This window comes from Thalassophryne amazonica, chromosome 20 (genome assembly GCF_902500255.1).
Source record: "Thalassophryne amazonica chromosome 20, fThaAma1.1, whole genome shotgun sequence".
Classification (NCBI taxonomy): Eukaryota; Metazoa; Chordata; class Actinopteri; order Batrachoidiformes; family Batrachoididae; genus Thalassophryne; species Thalassophryne amazonica.
This window is the reverse complement of record NC_047122.1, coordinates 61,173,616-61,190,614: the sequence shown is the minus strand read 5'-3', so window position 1 is coordinate 61,190,614 and position 16,999 is coordinate 61,173,616. Positions and strand designations below refer to the sequence as shown.

Below are 16,999 nucleotides of genomic sequence, written 5' to 3'. Positions count from 1 at the left end.
TGTTGTCACATACAATGTTTGGCAAAATTCTATCCTAGATCTTTTGGATCCTTTGGATCTATGAAGCTTAAATATGAAAAAGTATTGGTATCGGTTTCGATATCGGCGATACTGGGCCTGTATTTACGTGGTATCAGCTCAATACCATAATTCCCGGTATCGCCCACCTCTAATTCACATCTCTGGGTTCTCAGCCTTTGAGATGTGGAGATGGAGACACCTGGGAAGATCTTATGGAGTCATAAGGTTAACAGGGCAGATCTGTTTGGCAATATCAAAATCTTTAAAGGAGAATGAAAGTGCAAGTCCTGGTGTTTCCTGTTTTCTGTATGGTTGTGCTGCTTTGACGCTAATCTCTCAGCTAAGGCAACATGGTAGTAGGTCTGTTCAGGCTTCCTTGGATGAAGAGCATCACTTGCCTTGTGAGAGTGGGGAGCATTGTGGTGTGTTTCACTGGCCATGATCCACGACACAGGTGCCTCAGAGTTGAGGATCTCATTGGCTGAAGAAAGTCCAAGTGATGTCCATGTTTGGCCTAGTTGTAGCAGATTTATGGTTTCATGGGGTGGGGATTGGACCAGTTGTCTGTGTGGGTGTTTGCCATTCAGGAGCCAAGGCGGTTTCATGGTGTGGGGAAAGCAGAAACACATGGCAGCAGCACATGCTCCCAGAATTAGTCTACACCATCATCCTAGAGAATATTGAAAAGCCTTTTACAGCATAATGTTATGGAAGTGGCCCTGCCTACTCATTCTACAAAAATATGACCAGGCAGAAATATCGACATATGTCATGAGAAGCATAACAATCTCAAGTAATTAAGTGGATGGATGGATGGATGGATGGATGGATGGATGGATGGATGGATGGATGGATGGATGGATGGATGGATGGATGGATGGATGGATGGATGGTGCCCATAAAATTCAGGTTTGATACTATAGTTATATATTATAGTTTTTTGTTTTTTTTACAACATGTGTCTAACACTCCAATAATTACAATATTGCCCAAGAAATACTAACACTGAACAAGGCCTTGCAAGACATTTTGGAACTATACTGGCAAATATGCTGAAACCTTCCAAAGTCTCCAAACTGCCATCTGTAGCTGATACTTACTTGTGGCATCACAACAAAACACTTGGCAGAGCAACTTCAGATACAAATAACACACAGAACAAATACATAGATGAGACAAAATTTGAATTGTCATACTGGTGGACATGAAGATTGTATTGTTGGAAAAGTATCAAACATGAAATAATACAAGGCAAAGAGAATGGGAGAACTGTTTGGACACAGATTATATTCCAGTGCATTTAACTGTGGTGCAGATTGTAAAATTCTAGACAGCAAAGGCAGACATAGTAAAGTAGCCAAAGAAAATACATGGATCCAAAATACAGACTAAGATCAGGCAGTCAGAGAGAGAGGAAGAGGTTTGATACCAGGAGCAGGTCACGATCCTAAAACAAGGTGAAGGTGAACAAGGTGACAATTTGCCAAGGGAGAGATGGCTGACAATTTCACTAAATACAGTGTTTGATGAGACAATTCCAGGCAGGTACAACAGTCATGTGACCCAAAGGCAAGAAGGCAGGGGTCAAGAGGAACAAGGGAGATGGAGTTGATATTGGTGAGAAATTCCAAAATAAAAGCATGGCAAAATATGAATTATGTAAAAACTCCAGAATTACCGAACATCACCTTGATAGAAAGTTGATTTTAATGATGAACCAGAATGAACTGAACCCAATGACAACCATGAATGGTAGAAAAAAACTACATATGAAAAATAATATATGATACTTCTATAGTATTTTGGACCCCATCTCTCACTGAATGACCAGTGGGATAGGCTCCAGCACCCCCCCCCCCCCCCCCAACGCACAGCCATCCTGTGACCCATAAATGGAATAAGCAGGTATAGAAAATGAATGAATTAATATATTATGGGCTGAAACATCAAGATGATTGGTCAAGTCAAGTTCAACTCCGCCTCTTATTCGTAACCATCTATGTGCTGCAGCCAGGTGAAACATGGGCATCCCCTTGACCTTCTCCACCAGCTAGGGTCCTCAACACTGAGGCACTTGCATGCTGGTTCATGCACAGAGAATCACACCCCATGGCCAAAACGTTATAGCTGATATTCCCTTCACATCGGAATCTCTCTGGTTAACTGCTCATTTGACAAAGTCATTCCAGTAATACCCAAAGCCTTTGGTCATGGAGGTGGATGCTGTTATTAGTTTATAAAATTGTTCATGGACTTGCACCTCCTTACTTGGCTGACCTGGTAAGCCGCTATGTACCAGCTCGGGCCCTGCGTTCTCAGGGTGCAGGACTTCTATGTGTTCCCAGGGTGAATAAAAAGTCTGCCGGTCACAGAGCTTTCTCCTACCGTGCCCCAGCTCTGTGGAACGATCTCCCGCCACACATTTGGCAGTCTGATACTGTGGAGACGTTTAAATCACGTTTAAAGACTCATTTGTTTTCCCTGTTTTATCATTAGTGTTATGATGTGTTTTTATTCTTGTATTCTTTTATGGTCGTCTTTTTATTGTGTTTTAAATTTTTAATTCAGTTTTTTTTTTTTGTTTTATGTTGTGTGAAGCGCCTTGAGACGATTTCATTGTGAATTGGCGCTATATAAATTAATACATTTGAATTTAAATTTGTCAGAAGTTAGCATCCAAGACTCACAACCATACAGTAAGACTGTAAACACGAGTACACTAAAGACTTGGACCTTCATTCTCCTGCAAAGATATCAGCACAGCCAAATTCCTCTCTCCAGTGACCTCATAACTCATAACTCTTCCCAGTACCTGAGTATCCAGAACTTTCTTCAGCCCAGTCATCTGAATCAAACACTTTGCCAAAATCAATCAATCAATCAATCAATCAATCAACTTTTTTCTTATATAGCGCCAAATTACAACAAACAGTTGCCCCAAGGCGCTCCATATTGCAAGGCAAGGCCATACAAAAACCATGAAAAACCCCAACGGTCAAAACGACCCCCTATGAGCAAGCACTTGGCCACAGTGGGAAGGAAAAACTCCCTTTTAACAGGAAGAAACCTCCAGCAGAACCAGGCTCAGGGAGGGGCAGTCTTCTGCTGAGACTGGTTGGGGCTGAGGGAAAGAACCAGGAAAAAGACATGCCGAGAAGGGGGGCAGAGATTGATCACTAATGATTAAATGCAGAGTGATGCATACGGAGCAAAAAAAGAAAGAAACAGTGCATCATGGGAACCCCCCCACAGTCTACGTCTAAAGCAACATAACCAAGGGATGGTTCAGGGTCACCCGATCCAGCCCTAACTATAAGCCTTAGCGAAAAGGAAAGTTTTAAGCCTAATCTTAAAAGTAGAGAGGGTATCTGTCTCCCTGATCTGAATTGGGAGCTGGTTCCACAGGAGAGGAGCCTGAAAGCTGAAGGCTCTGCCTCCCATTCTACTCTTACAAACCCTAGGAACTACAAGTAAGCCCGCAGTCTGAGAGCGAAGCGCTCTAATGGGGTAATATGGTACTACGAGGTCCCTAAGATAGGATGGGACCTGATTATTCAAAACCTTATAAGTAAGAAGAAGAATTTTAAATTCTATTCTAGAATTAACAGGAAGCCAATGAAGAGAGGCCAACACGGGTGAGATATGCTCTCTCCTGCTAGTCCCCGTCAGTACTCTAGCTGCAGCATTCTGAACCAACTGAAGGCTTTTTAGGGAACTTTTAGGACAACCTGATAATAATGAATTACAATAGTCCAGCCTAGAGGAAATAAATGCATGAATTAGTTTTTCAGCATCACTCTGAGACAAGACCTTTCTGATTTTAGAGATATTGCGTAAATGCAAAAAGGCAGTCCTACATATTTGTTTAATATGCGCTTTGAATGACATATCCTGATCAAAAATAACTCCAAGATTTCTCACAGTATTACTAGAGATCAGGGAAATGCCATCCAGAGTAACAATCTGGTTAGACACCATGCTTCTAAGATTTGTGGGGCCAAGTACAATAACTTCAGTTTTATCTGAGTTTAAAAGCAGGAAATTAGAGGTCATCCATGTCTTTATGTCTGTAAGACAATCCTGCAGTTTAGCTAATTGGTGTGTATCCTCTGGCTTCATGGATAGATAAAGCTGGGTATCATCTGCGTAACAATGAAAATTTAAGCAATACCGTCTAATAATACTGCCCAAGGGAAGCATGTATAAAGTGAATAAAATTGGTCCTAGCACAGAACCTTGTGGAACTCCATAATTAACTTTAGTCTGTGAAGAAGATTCCCCATTTACATGAACAAACTGTAATCTATTAGACAAACATGATTCAAACCACCGCAGCGCAGTGCCTTTAATACCTATGACATGCTCTAATCTCTGTAATAAAATTTTATGGTCAACAGTATCAAAAGCAGCACTGAGGTCCAACAGAACAAGCACAGAGATAAGTCCACTGTCCGAAGCCATAAGAAGATCATTTGTAACCTTCACTAATGCTGTTTCTGTACTATGATGAATTCTAAAACCTGACTGAAACTCTTCAAATAGACCATTCCTCTGCAGGTGATCAGTTAGCTGTTTTACAACTACCCTCTCAAGAATCTTTGAGAGAAAAGGAAGGTTGGAGATTGGCCTATAATTAGCTAAGATAGCTGGGTCAAGTGATGGCTTTTTAAGTAATGGTTTAATTACTGCCACCTTAAAGGCCTGTGGTACATAACCAACTAACAAAGATAGATTGATCATATTTAAGATTGAAGCATTAAATAATGGTAGGACTTCCTTGAGCAGCCTGGTAGGAATGGGGTCTAATAAGCATGTTGATGGTTTGGATGAAGTAACTAATGAAAATAACTCAGACAGAACAATCGGAGAGAAAGAGTCTAACCAAATACCGGCATCACTGAAAGCAGCCAAAGATAACGATACATCTTTGGGATGGTTATGAGTAATTTTTTCTCTAATAGTCATATTTTTTTAGCAAAGAAAGTCATGAAGTCATCACTAGTTAAAGTTAATGGAATACTCAGCTCAATAGAGCTCTGACTCTTTGTCAGCCTGGCTACAGTGCTGAAAAGAAACCTGGGGTTGTTCTTATTTTCTTCAATTAGTGATGAGTAGAAAGATGTCCTAGCTTCACGGAGGGCTTTCTTATAGAGCAACAAACTCTTTTTCCAGGCTAAGTGAAGATCTTCTAAATTAGTGAGACGCCGTTTCCTCTCCAACCTACGGGTTATCTGCTTTAAGCTACGAGTTTGTGAGTTATACCACAGAGTCAGACACTTCTGATTTAAAGCTCTCTTTTTCAGAGGAGCTACAGCATCCAAAGTTGTCTTCAATGAGGATGTAAAACTATTGACGAGATACTCTAGCTCCCTTACAGAGTTTAGGTAGCTACTCTGCACTGTGTTGGTATATGGCATTAGAGAACATAAAGAAGGAATCATATCCTTAAACCTAGTTACAGCGCTTTCTGAAAGACTTCTAGTGTAATGAAACTTATTCCCCACTGCTGGGTAGTCCATCAGAGTAAATGTAAATGTTATTAAGAAATGATCAGACAGAAGGGAGTTTTCAGGGAATACTGTTAAGTCCTCTATTTCCATACCATAAGTCAGAACAAGATCCAAAATATGATTAAAGTGGTGGGTGGACTCATTTACTTTTTGAGCAAAGCTGATAGAGTCTAATAATAGATTAAATGCAGTGTTGAGGCTGTCATTCTCAGCATCTGTGTGGATGTTAAAATCGCCCACTATAATTATCTTATCTGAGCTAAGCACTAAGTCAGACAAAAGGTCTGAAAATTCACAGAGAAACTCACAGTAACGACCAGGTGGACGATAGATAATAACAAATAAAACTGGTTTTTGGGACTTCCAATTTGGATGGACAAGACTAAGAGACAAGCTTTCAAATGAATTAAGCTCTGTCTAGGTTTTTGATTAATTAATAAGCTGGAATGGAAGATTGCTGCTAATCCTCCACCCCGGCCCGTGCTACGAGCATTCTGACAGTTAGTGTGACTCGGGGGTGTTGACTCATTTAAACTAACATATTCATCCTGCTGTAACCAAGTTTCTGTTAGGCAGAATAAATCAATACGTTGATCAATTATTATATCATTTACCAACAGGGACTTAGAAGAAAGAGACCTAATGTTTAATAGACCACATTTAACTGTTTTAGTCTGTGGTGCAATTGAAGGTGCTATATTATTTTTTCTTTTTGAATTTTTATGCTTAAATAGATTTTTGCTAGTTATTGGTGGTCTGGGAGCAGGCACCGTCTCTACGGGGATGGGGTAATGAGGGGATGGCAGGGGGAGAGAAGCTGCAGAGAGGTGTATAAGACCACAGCTCTGCCTCCTGGTCCCAACGCTAGACAGTCACAGTTTGGAGGATCCAAAAAAATTGGCCAGATTTCTAGAAATGAGAGCTGCTCCCTCTAAAGTGGGATGGATGCCGTCTCTCCTAACAAGACCAGGTTTTCCCCAGAAGCTTTGCCAATTATCAATGAAGCCCACCTAATTTTTTGGACACCACTCAGACAGCCAGCAATTCAAGGAGAACATGCGGCTAAACATGTCACTCCCGGTCTGATTGGGGAGGGGCCCAGAGAAAACAACAGAGTCCGACATTGTTTTTGCAAAGTTACACACCGATTCAATGTTCATTTTAGTGACCTCCGATTGGCGTAACCGAGTGTCATTACTGCCGACGTGAATTACAATCTTACCAAATTTACGCTTAGCCTTAGCCAGCAATTTCAAATGTCCTTCAATGTCACCTGCTCTGGCCCCCGGAAGACAATTGACAATGGTTGCTGGTGTCGCTAACTTCACATTTCTCAAAACAGAGTCGCCAATAACCAGAGTTTGATCCTCGGCGGGTGTGTCGTCGAGTGGGGAAAAACGGTTAGAGATGTGAACGGGTTGACGGTGTACACGGGGCTTCTGTTTAGGGCTACGCTTCCTCCTCACAGTCACCCAGTCAGCCTGCTTTCCCGACTGCACGGGATCTGCCAGGGGGGAACTAACGGCGGCTAAGCTACCTTGGTCCGCACCGACTACAGGGGCCTGGCTAACTGTAGAATTTTCCACGGTGCGGAGCCGAGCCTCCACTTCGCCCAGCCTGGCCTCCAAAGCTACGAATAAGCTGCACTTATTACAAGTACCGTTACTGCTAAAGGAGGCCGAGGAATAACTAAACATTTCACACCCAGAGCAGAAAAGTGCAGGAGAGACAGGAGAAGCCGCCATGCTAAATCGGCTAAGAGCTAGTAGCTACGCAACCTAGCGGATTCCTAAAAACACACAAAGTGAATAATGTGTAAATAATTTAAAGGTGATTCAGCAGAAGGAGTGCCCCAATCAAGGCACCAAACAGGCCATGAAGCAGCACAGGCAACGCACGACAACAGCGAACGCACGACAACGGTGCTAAAATAAAATAAAAATCAACTAAACACGCTGTGGAGCAGCACAGATAACGCACGACAACAGCGAACGCACGACAACGGTGCTAAAATAAAATAAAAATCAACTAAACACGCTGTGGAGCAGCACAGATAACACACGACAACAGTGCTAAAAGAGAAAAAAAATAAAATAAAATAAAAACGAAAGCGTTAGCAAGCTAGTTAGCCTGCCAACGCTAATGAAAGTTAACTGATAAAAGTGCTCCGTCGCGATGTTTCGACCGTTAGAGGTCTTCCTTAGGCGTTGGAGCACAGTAAAAAGTTAAAAAAAAATTAAAAAGTAAAAAAAGTCTTGAAAAAGACTGTTAGTTCAAGTCCAAAGCAGCAGGTAGCAGTCTCTGTGTAAACAGTCCCAACAGGACTGTTTACAAAAATCAACATAGGCTGCAAAGACGCACTTTAATAGGGTGATATTATGATTGTAATAGCTTTATTTGTTGTGTTATTCTACTGTTTGTTTCGCAGCATTCTGTATGCTGACATTGTGGGATTCACCAGGCTGGCCAGTGACTGCTCTCCAGGGGAACTTGTGCACATGCTGAATGAACTCTTTGGCAAGTTTGACCAGATTGCAAAGGTAACTGTTACAGATGGGGACAATCCCAAGTGGAAATTAATTAAATTACAAAAGAAAAACATCACACACCCAAAAACAATGTAGAAATGGCTACAAGAATTTGCAAAGGATGGACAAATTTTAGGCAGCACCTTTCAGTCTAATAGAGTCCCACATTGTATGTATATATGTATATAAAACTTGCATTTTATAGAAAGTACAACCAGACTGGCACCTATAAACGCTTCCATTGAAAAAGCTACTTAATTACAGTAAATGTGTATTTATTGCACAAAGATGCTTTTATTATTGTGAACACTTTTTGACTAAAGTCACATTTAACAGGTGATTTCAATTCTCTTAATGTGCATCTTCACGGGAAATCGCTGTGTTTAATATGAGTCTTAAATATGGTGCGTATTGTGTGTTTTCACGCTCCAGATGCTTGAATTTTCCCTTCTGAGAAAGTGGCCACCGGTAAATTTAAATCTGAATCCTAAACCTTATAAACATAAGTGTACAATTGGTTTGACATGTTATGTACAGCGGAACAAACTCGCTCAGTGTGTTTTACTGGAGTCTGGTCTGTTTTCACACAATGAGGAGTTTTTGCACCGCTGAGAGCTAACTGTCCACCGGTTACGCTTCTTCTCTTATGTTTTTGACACCACATGGTGCACAGTATTGCCATAGCAACCGATATCATCCAGACGTTTCGGGTCTGTTTGTTGTACACATTAGAAGGTGTTGATTTGATCTCACAGCAGCTGTTCCCTTATTGGATGAAAGAGCGGCGAGTACTGGAAGTTGACTTTGATGTTATTTTAGTTGAACGTCTAGTGGCATAGACAAACTAATTATCTGGGAGGTTCATGCTACTCACGTCTGACCCATCTGTTGGGGAATTTGACTAGCTGGTTGTAGGTTTGATCCCCTCACTCAAAATTGTGGGTGGGGAAGGTAAAGGAGCAGCAGTTGTCTTGTGGCCTTTGGTGAATATGACTCATCTTTGTAAAACTCTTTGAGCATCTGCCGAAATGCAGAGAACCAATCTCTTCTATAACATTCTTTGATCCTGTTAAACGACCTTTGATCTGGATTACCAAACTTTCATCCTGATTTATCGTTTTTGATGCTGATCTGTAATGCTGACCACTCATGTTTATCATGAACTTTGATCCTTCCTGACCACTTTACCTTAACTTTGATCAACTGATCCTGGTCAATGACATTTGATCTTAATTGCTGGGCTTTGATAGTCACGACTGAACTGTTTGGGTGATTTCTTTGATCATCGAAGCAGGATAAAATGAGTCAGATTCAGTGATCAAAGCTCAAAGTCAAGATCAGGATCAAAGTAATCAGGATCAAAGATCAATGCTCAAAGAACAATACATGAACTGCCTCTTGAGCCAAATCGGTATATAAATTGAATGGGTTGTTCCTTGACCAAAGGCCTACCTGACAAACAAATTTAGTAGGACAAAGATGCAAACAGACACACAGATGATGGTAGCAGAAGCATCTATAGATATATTCCCAGTCACACAGGTGGCTGAATTTGTGAAAAGACAATCCAGGACAAACCTGTATATCATGGCTAGGATTAAAAGTCTTAAATTGATAAGAGGGTTAGGACCAACACTTGCCAGTACTTGTCTTTTATTACTTCTCAGACTATTTAATTGTGAGTGTCATGGAGTCCTGAGGCTTAGCCAGACTTATTTTAATGGATTTTGGACAGATTTATTGTGTCTTTTCACATTAGCATTCCATTAATATCCCATTAGATCATGTGCAAAGCCCTTAACCCCTAAAGCCTACGTTTATTAACCCAGTAAATCTCTTCAAGATCTACAATGTCAACCTTACTGTTTGGTGCGATGGCATTTTAGGAATTAGACTAGTAGGGGAATTATCAACAGCCAAAAGACAAAATAGTTCAGCACAAAATCAAAGCACAGGTGAAGTGATTCAATCAGACCTTGAAATGAATCCACCAGGCTGTGAGGACCTCGCCACGGCGCTCTTTGTTTGCAGCTATGTGTGCCGTCAGACCATCTCGTGGTCTCTCGGTGTTGACGGCTGTTTTGGGACCTTAGCGGTCGAGACTCTGTGTCCAGCAGCTCTGTCCTCGACGCTGCCGTTATATAAAACCACCTGATGATGAGCTGTTGCACATCCCACATGTGGAACAAGAGCAAATGTGTTACGTGTGTGTGGGTGTTAGAACTTAGGGCTTGATGGAGGAGGTCTGATGAAACAGAACCAGCAGGTAACTTTTCTGGCAGGACGAGTGAGGTAAATCATCTTCCACGCTGACGGCTTTGTCCTGTTTTGTTCTCACTCGAAGGAAAACGAGTGCATGCGAATCAAGATCTTGGGAGATTGTTACTACTGTGTGTCCGGCCTGCCTGAATCACTGCCTCACCACGCCAGGAACTGCGTGAAGATGGGCTTGGATATGTGTGAGGCCATCAAGTAAATGACCAGATCTCTGTCACACACACACACACACACACGCACACAAACACTTGTCTGTCAACAGATCAAAGTGGAGGTTTGATTTCTGCTGTTTGAACACTGAAGTCAACACAATGTCGAAGCAATATGACAAAAACAACATAATAACTAGAGAAAACAGAGAATCCTCAGTCCGAGCTCCCCGAGCTGGTTCTTCTAGTGTTTCTTCTGCATTAACTCCGTGTGATTGAAGGCCTCTCTGCATACTTCATCAGACAGCATGTCAGACTGTCCAGAAGCACTATGGATGAAGTGCAAATGGGAGGAAGTGCTCACTGACACAATTTGTAGCTTTCCATCTGACTCCGTGACAGCTGCACCTGTCACCAGCGTTGACGGGACATTATTCATTTTCTTCCCGAGTCGTGTTGAAACAAATTCACAATATTGTCAGGACACGAGATTGCAGCATCAATGAAAAATGGACCTCACGGGCTCTGAGGAACATGCGGAATGTGGTCACAAATGTGACTATGTGCTGTAAAATTAACACAATAATGTGAAATCAACACTTTTGTCGTGTTAAAACAACTGTAGTTGAGTGTTAAATCAAGTTGATCAACACTAAGTAATAATGTTGATTTAACGCTATTTTCAATGGGACGTGTGTAACTTTGTTGTTAAATCAAGTTGGTCAGCATTGAGTTTATATCTACTGTGAGAAAGTTAACACTCAAGTAGAATTGTTTTAACACTGTGATAGAGTTGATTTAAGAGTATTTCCAATGGGACTGGTGTTAATTTGTGGTTAAACCAAGTTGATCAACACTAATAAAGTTCATATCCATGGTGAGAGTTGATTTAATGCTCAACTAGAATTGTTTTAACTCTGTGATAGAGTTGATTTAACAATATTTTCAATCAGACCGGTGTTAATTTGTGGTTACATCAAGTTGATCAACACTGATAGAGTAATTTAGCACCAAACTAGTGTTGTTTTAACACTATGATAGTTAATAAGACACTATTTTCAAAGGGAGCCGTGTAAAAATCAAGTTGATCAACACTAAAACAGTTTATATCCACTATGAGAGATTTGATTTAACACTCAACACACTTAACCACTTGGCCACCACCCCTGCTAACTAGAATTGCATTAACACTGTGATAGAATTGATTTAACACTATTTCCAATGCGACCAGCCTGAATTTATGATTAAACCAAGCTGATCAACACTAAAACAGTTTATATCCACTATTGGAGAGTTGATTTAACACTCAACAGGAATTGCATTAACACTGTGCATTAACAGTAGTAAATGTTTGCACTCAGGGTCGCCACAGCAAATCCAAGGTGGATCTGCATGTTGAATTGGCACAGGTTTTATGCCATGTGGCAGGGGTGGGATTTGAACCCGGAGCCTTCTGCACTGAAACCAAGCGCATTAACCACTTGGCCACCACCCCTGCTAACTAGACTTGCATTAACACTGTGATAGAATTGATTTAACACTATTTCCAATGGGACCAGCCCTAATTTATGGTTAGACCAAGCTGATCAACACTAATAGAGTTTATATCCACTGTGAGAGAGTTGATTTAACACTCAACTACAATTGCATTAACACTGTGATAGAATTGATTTAATACTATTTCCAATGGGACCAGCCCTAATTTATGGTTAGACCAAGCTGATTAACACTAATAGAGCTTATATCCACTGTGAGAGAGTTGATTTAACACTCAACTACAATTGCATTAACACTGTGATAGAATTGATTTAACACTATTTCCAATGGGACCAGCCCTAATTTATGGTTATACCAAGCTGATCAACACTAAAACAGTTTATATCCACTATGGGAGAGTTGATTTAACACTCAACTAGAATTGCATTAACACTGTGATAGAATTGATTTAACACTATTTCCAATGGGACCAGCCCTAATTTATGGTTAGACCAAGCTGATCAACACTAATAGAGTTTATCTCCACTATGGGAGAGTTGATTTAACACTCAGCTAGAATTGCATTAACACTGTGATAGAATTGATTTAACACTATTTCCAATGGGACCAGCCCTAATTTATGGCTAGACCAAACTGATCAACACTAATAGAGTTTATATGCACTGTGAGAGAGTAGATTTAACACTCAACTGGAATTGCATTAACACTGTGATAGAATTGATTTAACACTATTTCCAATGGGACCAGCCCTAATTTATAGTTAGACCAAGCTGATCAACACTAATAGTTTATATCCACTGTGAGAGAGTTGATTTAACACTCAACTAGAATTGCATTAACACTGTGAGAGAATTGATTTAACACTATTACCAATGGGACCAGCCTCAATTTATGGTTAAACCAAGCTGATCAACACTAAAACAGTTTATATCCACTGTGAAAGAGTTGATTTAACTCTCAACTAGAATTGCATTAACACTGTGATAGAATTGATTTAATACTATTTCCAATGGGACCAGCCCTAATTTATGGTTAGACCAAGCTGATCAACACTAATAGGGTTTATATCCACTGTGAGAGAGTTGATTTAACACTCAACTACAATTGCATTAACACTGTGATAGAATTGATTTAATGCTATTTCCAATGGGACCAGCCCTAATTTATGGTTAGACCAAGCTGATCAACACTAATAGGGTTTATATCCACTGTGAGAGAGTTGATTTAACACTCAACTACAATTGCATTAACACTGTGATAAAATTGATTTAATACTATTTCCAATGGGACCAGCCCTAATTTATGGTTAGACCAAGCTGATCAACACTAAAACAGTTTATATCCACTATGGGAGAGTTGATTTAACACTCAACTAGAATTGCATTAACACTGTGATAGAATTGATTTAACACTATTTCCAATGGGACCAGCCCTAATTTATGGTTAGACCAAGCTGATCAACACTAACACTGTGAGAGAATTGATTTAACACTATTTCCAATGGGACCAGCCTGAATTTATGGTTAAACCAAGCTGATGAACACTAAGTTTATATCCACTATGGGAGAGTTGATTTAACACTCAACTAGAATTGCATTAACACTGTGATAGAATTGATTTAACACTATTTCCAATGGGACCAGCCCTAATTTATGGCTAGACCAAGCTGATCAACACTAATAGAGTTTATATCCACTGTGAGAGAGTTGATTTAACACTCAACTAGAATTGCATTAACACTGTGAGAGAATTGATTTAACACTATTTCCAATGGGACCAGCCTGAATTTATGGTTAAACCAAGCTGATCAACACTAAAACAGTTTATCTGCACTATGGGAGAGTTGATTTAACACTCAACTAGAATTGCATTAACACTGTGATAGAATTGATTTAACACTATTCCCAATGGGACCAGCCCTAATTTATGATTAGACCAAGCTGATCAACACTAATAAAGTGTTGTGTGGGCCGCTGAAGAGGAGGTACTGCTGGCCCACCACCACCAGATGGCGCCCTGCTTGAAGTGCGGGCTTCAAGCACGAGAGGGCGTCATAGCAACCGGGAGTGACAGCTGTCACTCGTCATCAGCACCAGCTGTCACTCATCCACATCACCACCACCTTAAAGGCCGGACTGCAACTGATTAGCGACGGCTTCGCCTCACATCCCAACCAGATAAGTGGTTAAACAGGAGCTGCACGAGTGTGTGATTGGAGGTGGAGGTGCTCCCTCCCAAAAGAACACAGACTGTGGGATTACTGAGTGTGCGTACTCACACTCACCTGTGCTGTTTTTGTTCTCTGCCAGCAGTGCCAGGTCTGACAGCTGGAGACGGTGGCCACCTGGGGACTCAGGACTTGGCGGATCCGGTGTTCTTCAGATCCGTTGGCGGTGAGGGCCGTGTGGGATCCGGCTCGGTTCTGGACGGGTGTCTCCTATCCTCAAGCCTGCCCACACGTCACTCAACATATAATTGTTTCTAGTACCAAAACTGTATTTGTCTGTATTCCGTTGTGCACAATTTACAACATTAAATTGTTACTGTTTGGCTTATCCATTGCCCGTTCATTTACGCCCCCTGTTGTGGGTCCGTGTTCCTACACTTTCACAACATAAAGTTTATATCCACTGTGAGAGAGTTGATTTAACACTCAACTAGAATTGCATGAACACGTGATAGAATTGATTTAACACTATTTCCAATGGGACCAGCCTCAATTTATGGTTAAACCAAGCTGATCAACACTAATAGAGTCTATATCCACTGTTTGAGAGTTGATTTAACACACAACTAGAATTGCTTTAACACTGTAATAGAGTTGATTTAACACTATTTTCAGTGGGACCAGTGTTAATTTGTGGTTAGGGCAAGTTGATCAACACTAATAGAGTCTATATCCACTGTGAGACACATGATTTAACACTAAACTAGAATTGTTTTAACACTATGATAGTTGATATAACAAAATTTTCAAAGTAACCCGTGTAAATTTGGGCTAAAATCAAGTTGATAAACATTATAAGTGTTTATATCCTCTGTAAGAGAGTTGATTTAACACAACTAGAATTGTTTTAACATTGTGATAGAGCTGATTTAACACCATTTTCAATGGGACCGGTGTTATTTTGTGGTTAAACCAAGTTGATCATCATGGATAGAGTTTATATCCATTGTGACAGAGTTGATGTAACACTCAACTTGAAATGTTTTAACACTGTGATATAAGTGATTTAACACTATTTTCAAAGGGACCTGTATAAATTTGGGGTAAAATCAGGTTGATCAACACTAAAATTGTTTGTTTATAGCCACTGTGACAGAGTTGATTTAACACTCAAATAGCATTGTTTTAACACTATGATAAAGTTGATTTAAAATTATTTTCAATGACACATTATTAATTTCTGGTTAAACCAAGTTGATCAACACTAATAGAGTTCAACTGGAGGTAATGGTGAAGTGGTTACGGTGACGGGCTTATCACCAGAGGATCCGCTTTTCAGATTAACCGTCAGACCGGGAAATCACAGTGGTCCCTTGGACAAGGTCCTTTTAACCCTAATTTGCTCCTGGTATGTATCCTCCAAGTGTCAGCAGCTGGGAACATCATATTTGAGGAAGCTTTCCTGTCCTGATCCAACAGGAGGCATTGGACAACTGTCTGAGGAAGTACGCCGTGGCCTTAATGGGGTCGTAGTATACACGTTACGAGCAACCTGATATTACTCATCATGTGGGTTTAAACACGTAATCAAGTTTGTTGCCACAAATATCACATAGACACTCCGGGTCCCATCCTCCACCCGGCACAAAATGCTACACAGTGCAAATTACAGCTGACGGATGCTTGTCTCTCTCACACACACACACACACACACACACACACACACAAACACACACACACTACACATTTGTGATGTTTGATTCTCCACAGGAAGGTCCGAGATGCCACTGGAGTTGATATCAACATGCGTGTTGGTGTTCATTCTGGAAATGTCCTCTGCGGTGTGATCGGCCTCCGCAAGTGGCAGTACGATGTGTGGTCACATGATGTAACACTAGCCAATCACATGGAGGCAGGTGGTGTGCCAGGGTAAGACCTAATTGATTAGTTCCCAAGTTTTGATCCCCTCGGCTCAGCATGATGTCACTGCTGCTGTAGATGTTGGTCGCTTTATAAATTTTCATGGTGAATCCGAGCCTGACTTTACTCGTTAAAAGTCCGACTTGATGGTAAGCTGTTCATTTGGCACTAATTAACAGTCCAGACCAGGTTTAGCCCGATTAGGTGTCAGTGTTGGTCTTCGAAAATCAGTGTTGGCTGAAGTTCAGGGAGTAGCAACATATCAATATAATGTAGCAACATCTAATTGCAATCACATTTTGTGTGTCATCATCATGCACACATTTATAGACTGTCTTGGAACATGTATTATTCTGCTCATGTTGAAATTTTATTTGCGTTTACGTCAACATCCAGCTCTATATTTATTCTGTGGTCATTAGGGAAACTGTTGAACCATTGTAAGAAGTGCAGTCTAATTGGCCAGCTCGTTATGTGAAAACTCGACTCCGGTGCTACAACAATGTCTCACTGTGCTGCTGATGGTTTGTCCTTTGCTGCAAGTCACACAAAGGTTGAAAAAATACCATTTCCACCCATTTGTAGAGAGATGACAGGCAAGAGGTTTCTAGGTTCTCATAGTTATTAATTTAAGAGAGCTGTATGATGACAACTCCAAACCTTCACCATCTGCTCCCCTTCTTTCATGTTTGCTTTGCAGGAGGGTCCACATCTCTTCAGTGACACTGGAGCATTTGAAAGGATCATACAAGGTGGAGCCTGGAGACGGACAGAGTCGAGACTCCTACCTGAAAGAGCACGGAGTGATCACCTACCTGGTCATCAATCCTAAGGTTAGCATCATCCATCCCAATAAAGCTTTTAGACAAATAATAATAGCACTTGGTTTTAAAAAGTGACTAAAGCTCAAAATCTTTATAATAGTTTATA

General features: G+C 40.8%; 1 protein-coding gene across 3 annotated transcripts in view; it reads left to right on the top strand.

The window, feature by feature from the left end:
* adcy2b (adenylate cyclase 2b (brain)) overlaps nt 1–16,999 on the top strand; it is a 103,044-nt gene that overhangs the window by 45,910 nt on the left and 40,135 nt on the right. For all 3 annotated transcript variants that reach the window (XM_034161034.1, XM_034161033.1, XM_034161035.1), the window contains exons 6-9: nt 7,960–8,071; nt 10,404–10,531; nt 15,920–16,078; nt 16,770–16,902. In XM_034161034.1, coding sequence (XP_034016925.1) covers nt 7,960–8,071; nt 10,404–10,531; nt 15,920–16,078; nt 16,770–16,902 — 532 coding nt within the window. The remainder of the gene's footprint in view (nt 1–7,959; nt 8,072–10,403; nt 10,532–15,919; nt 16,079–16,769; nt 16,903–16,999) is intronic.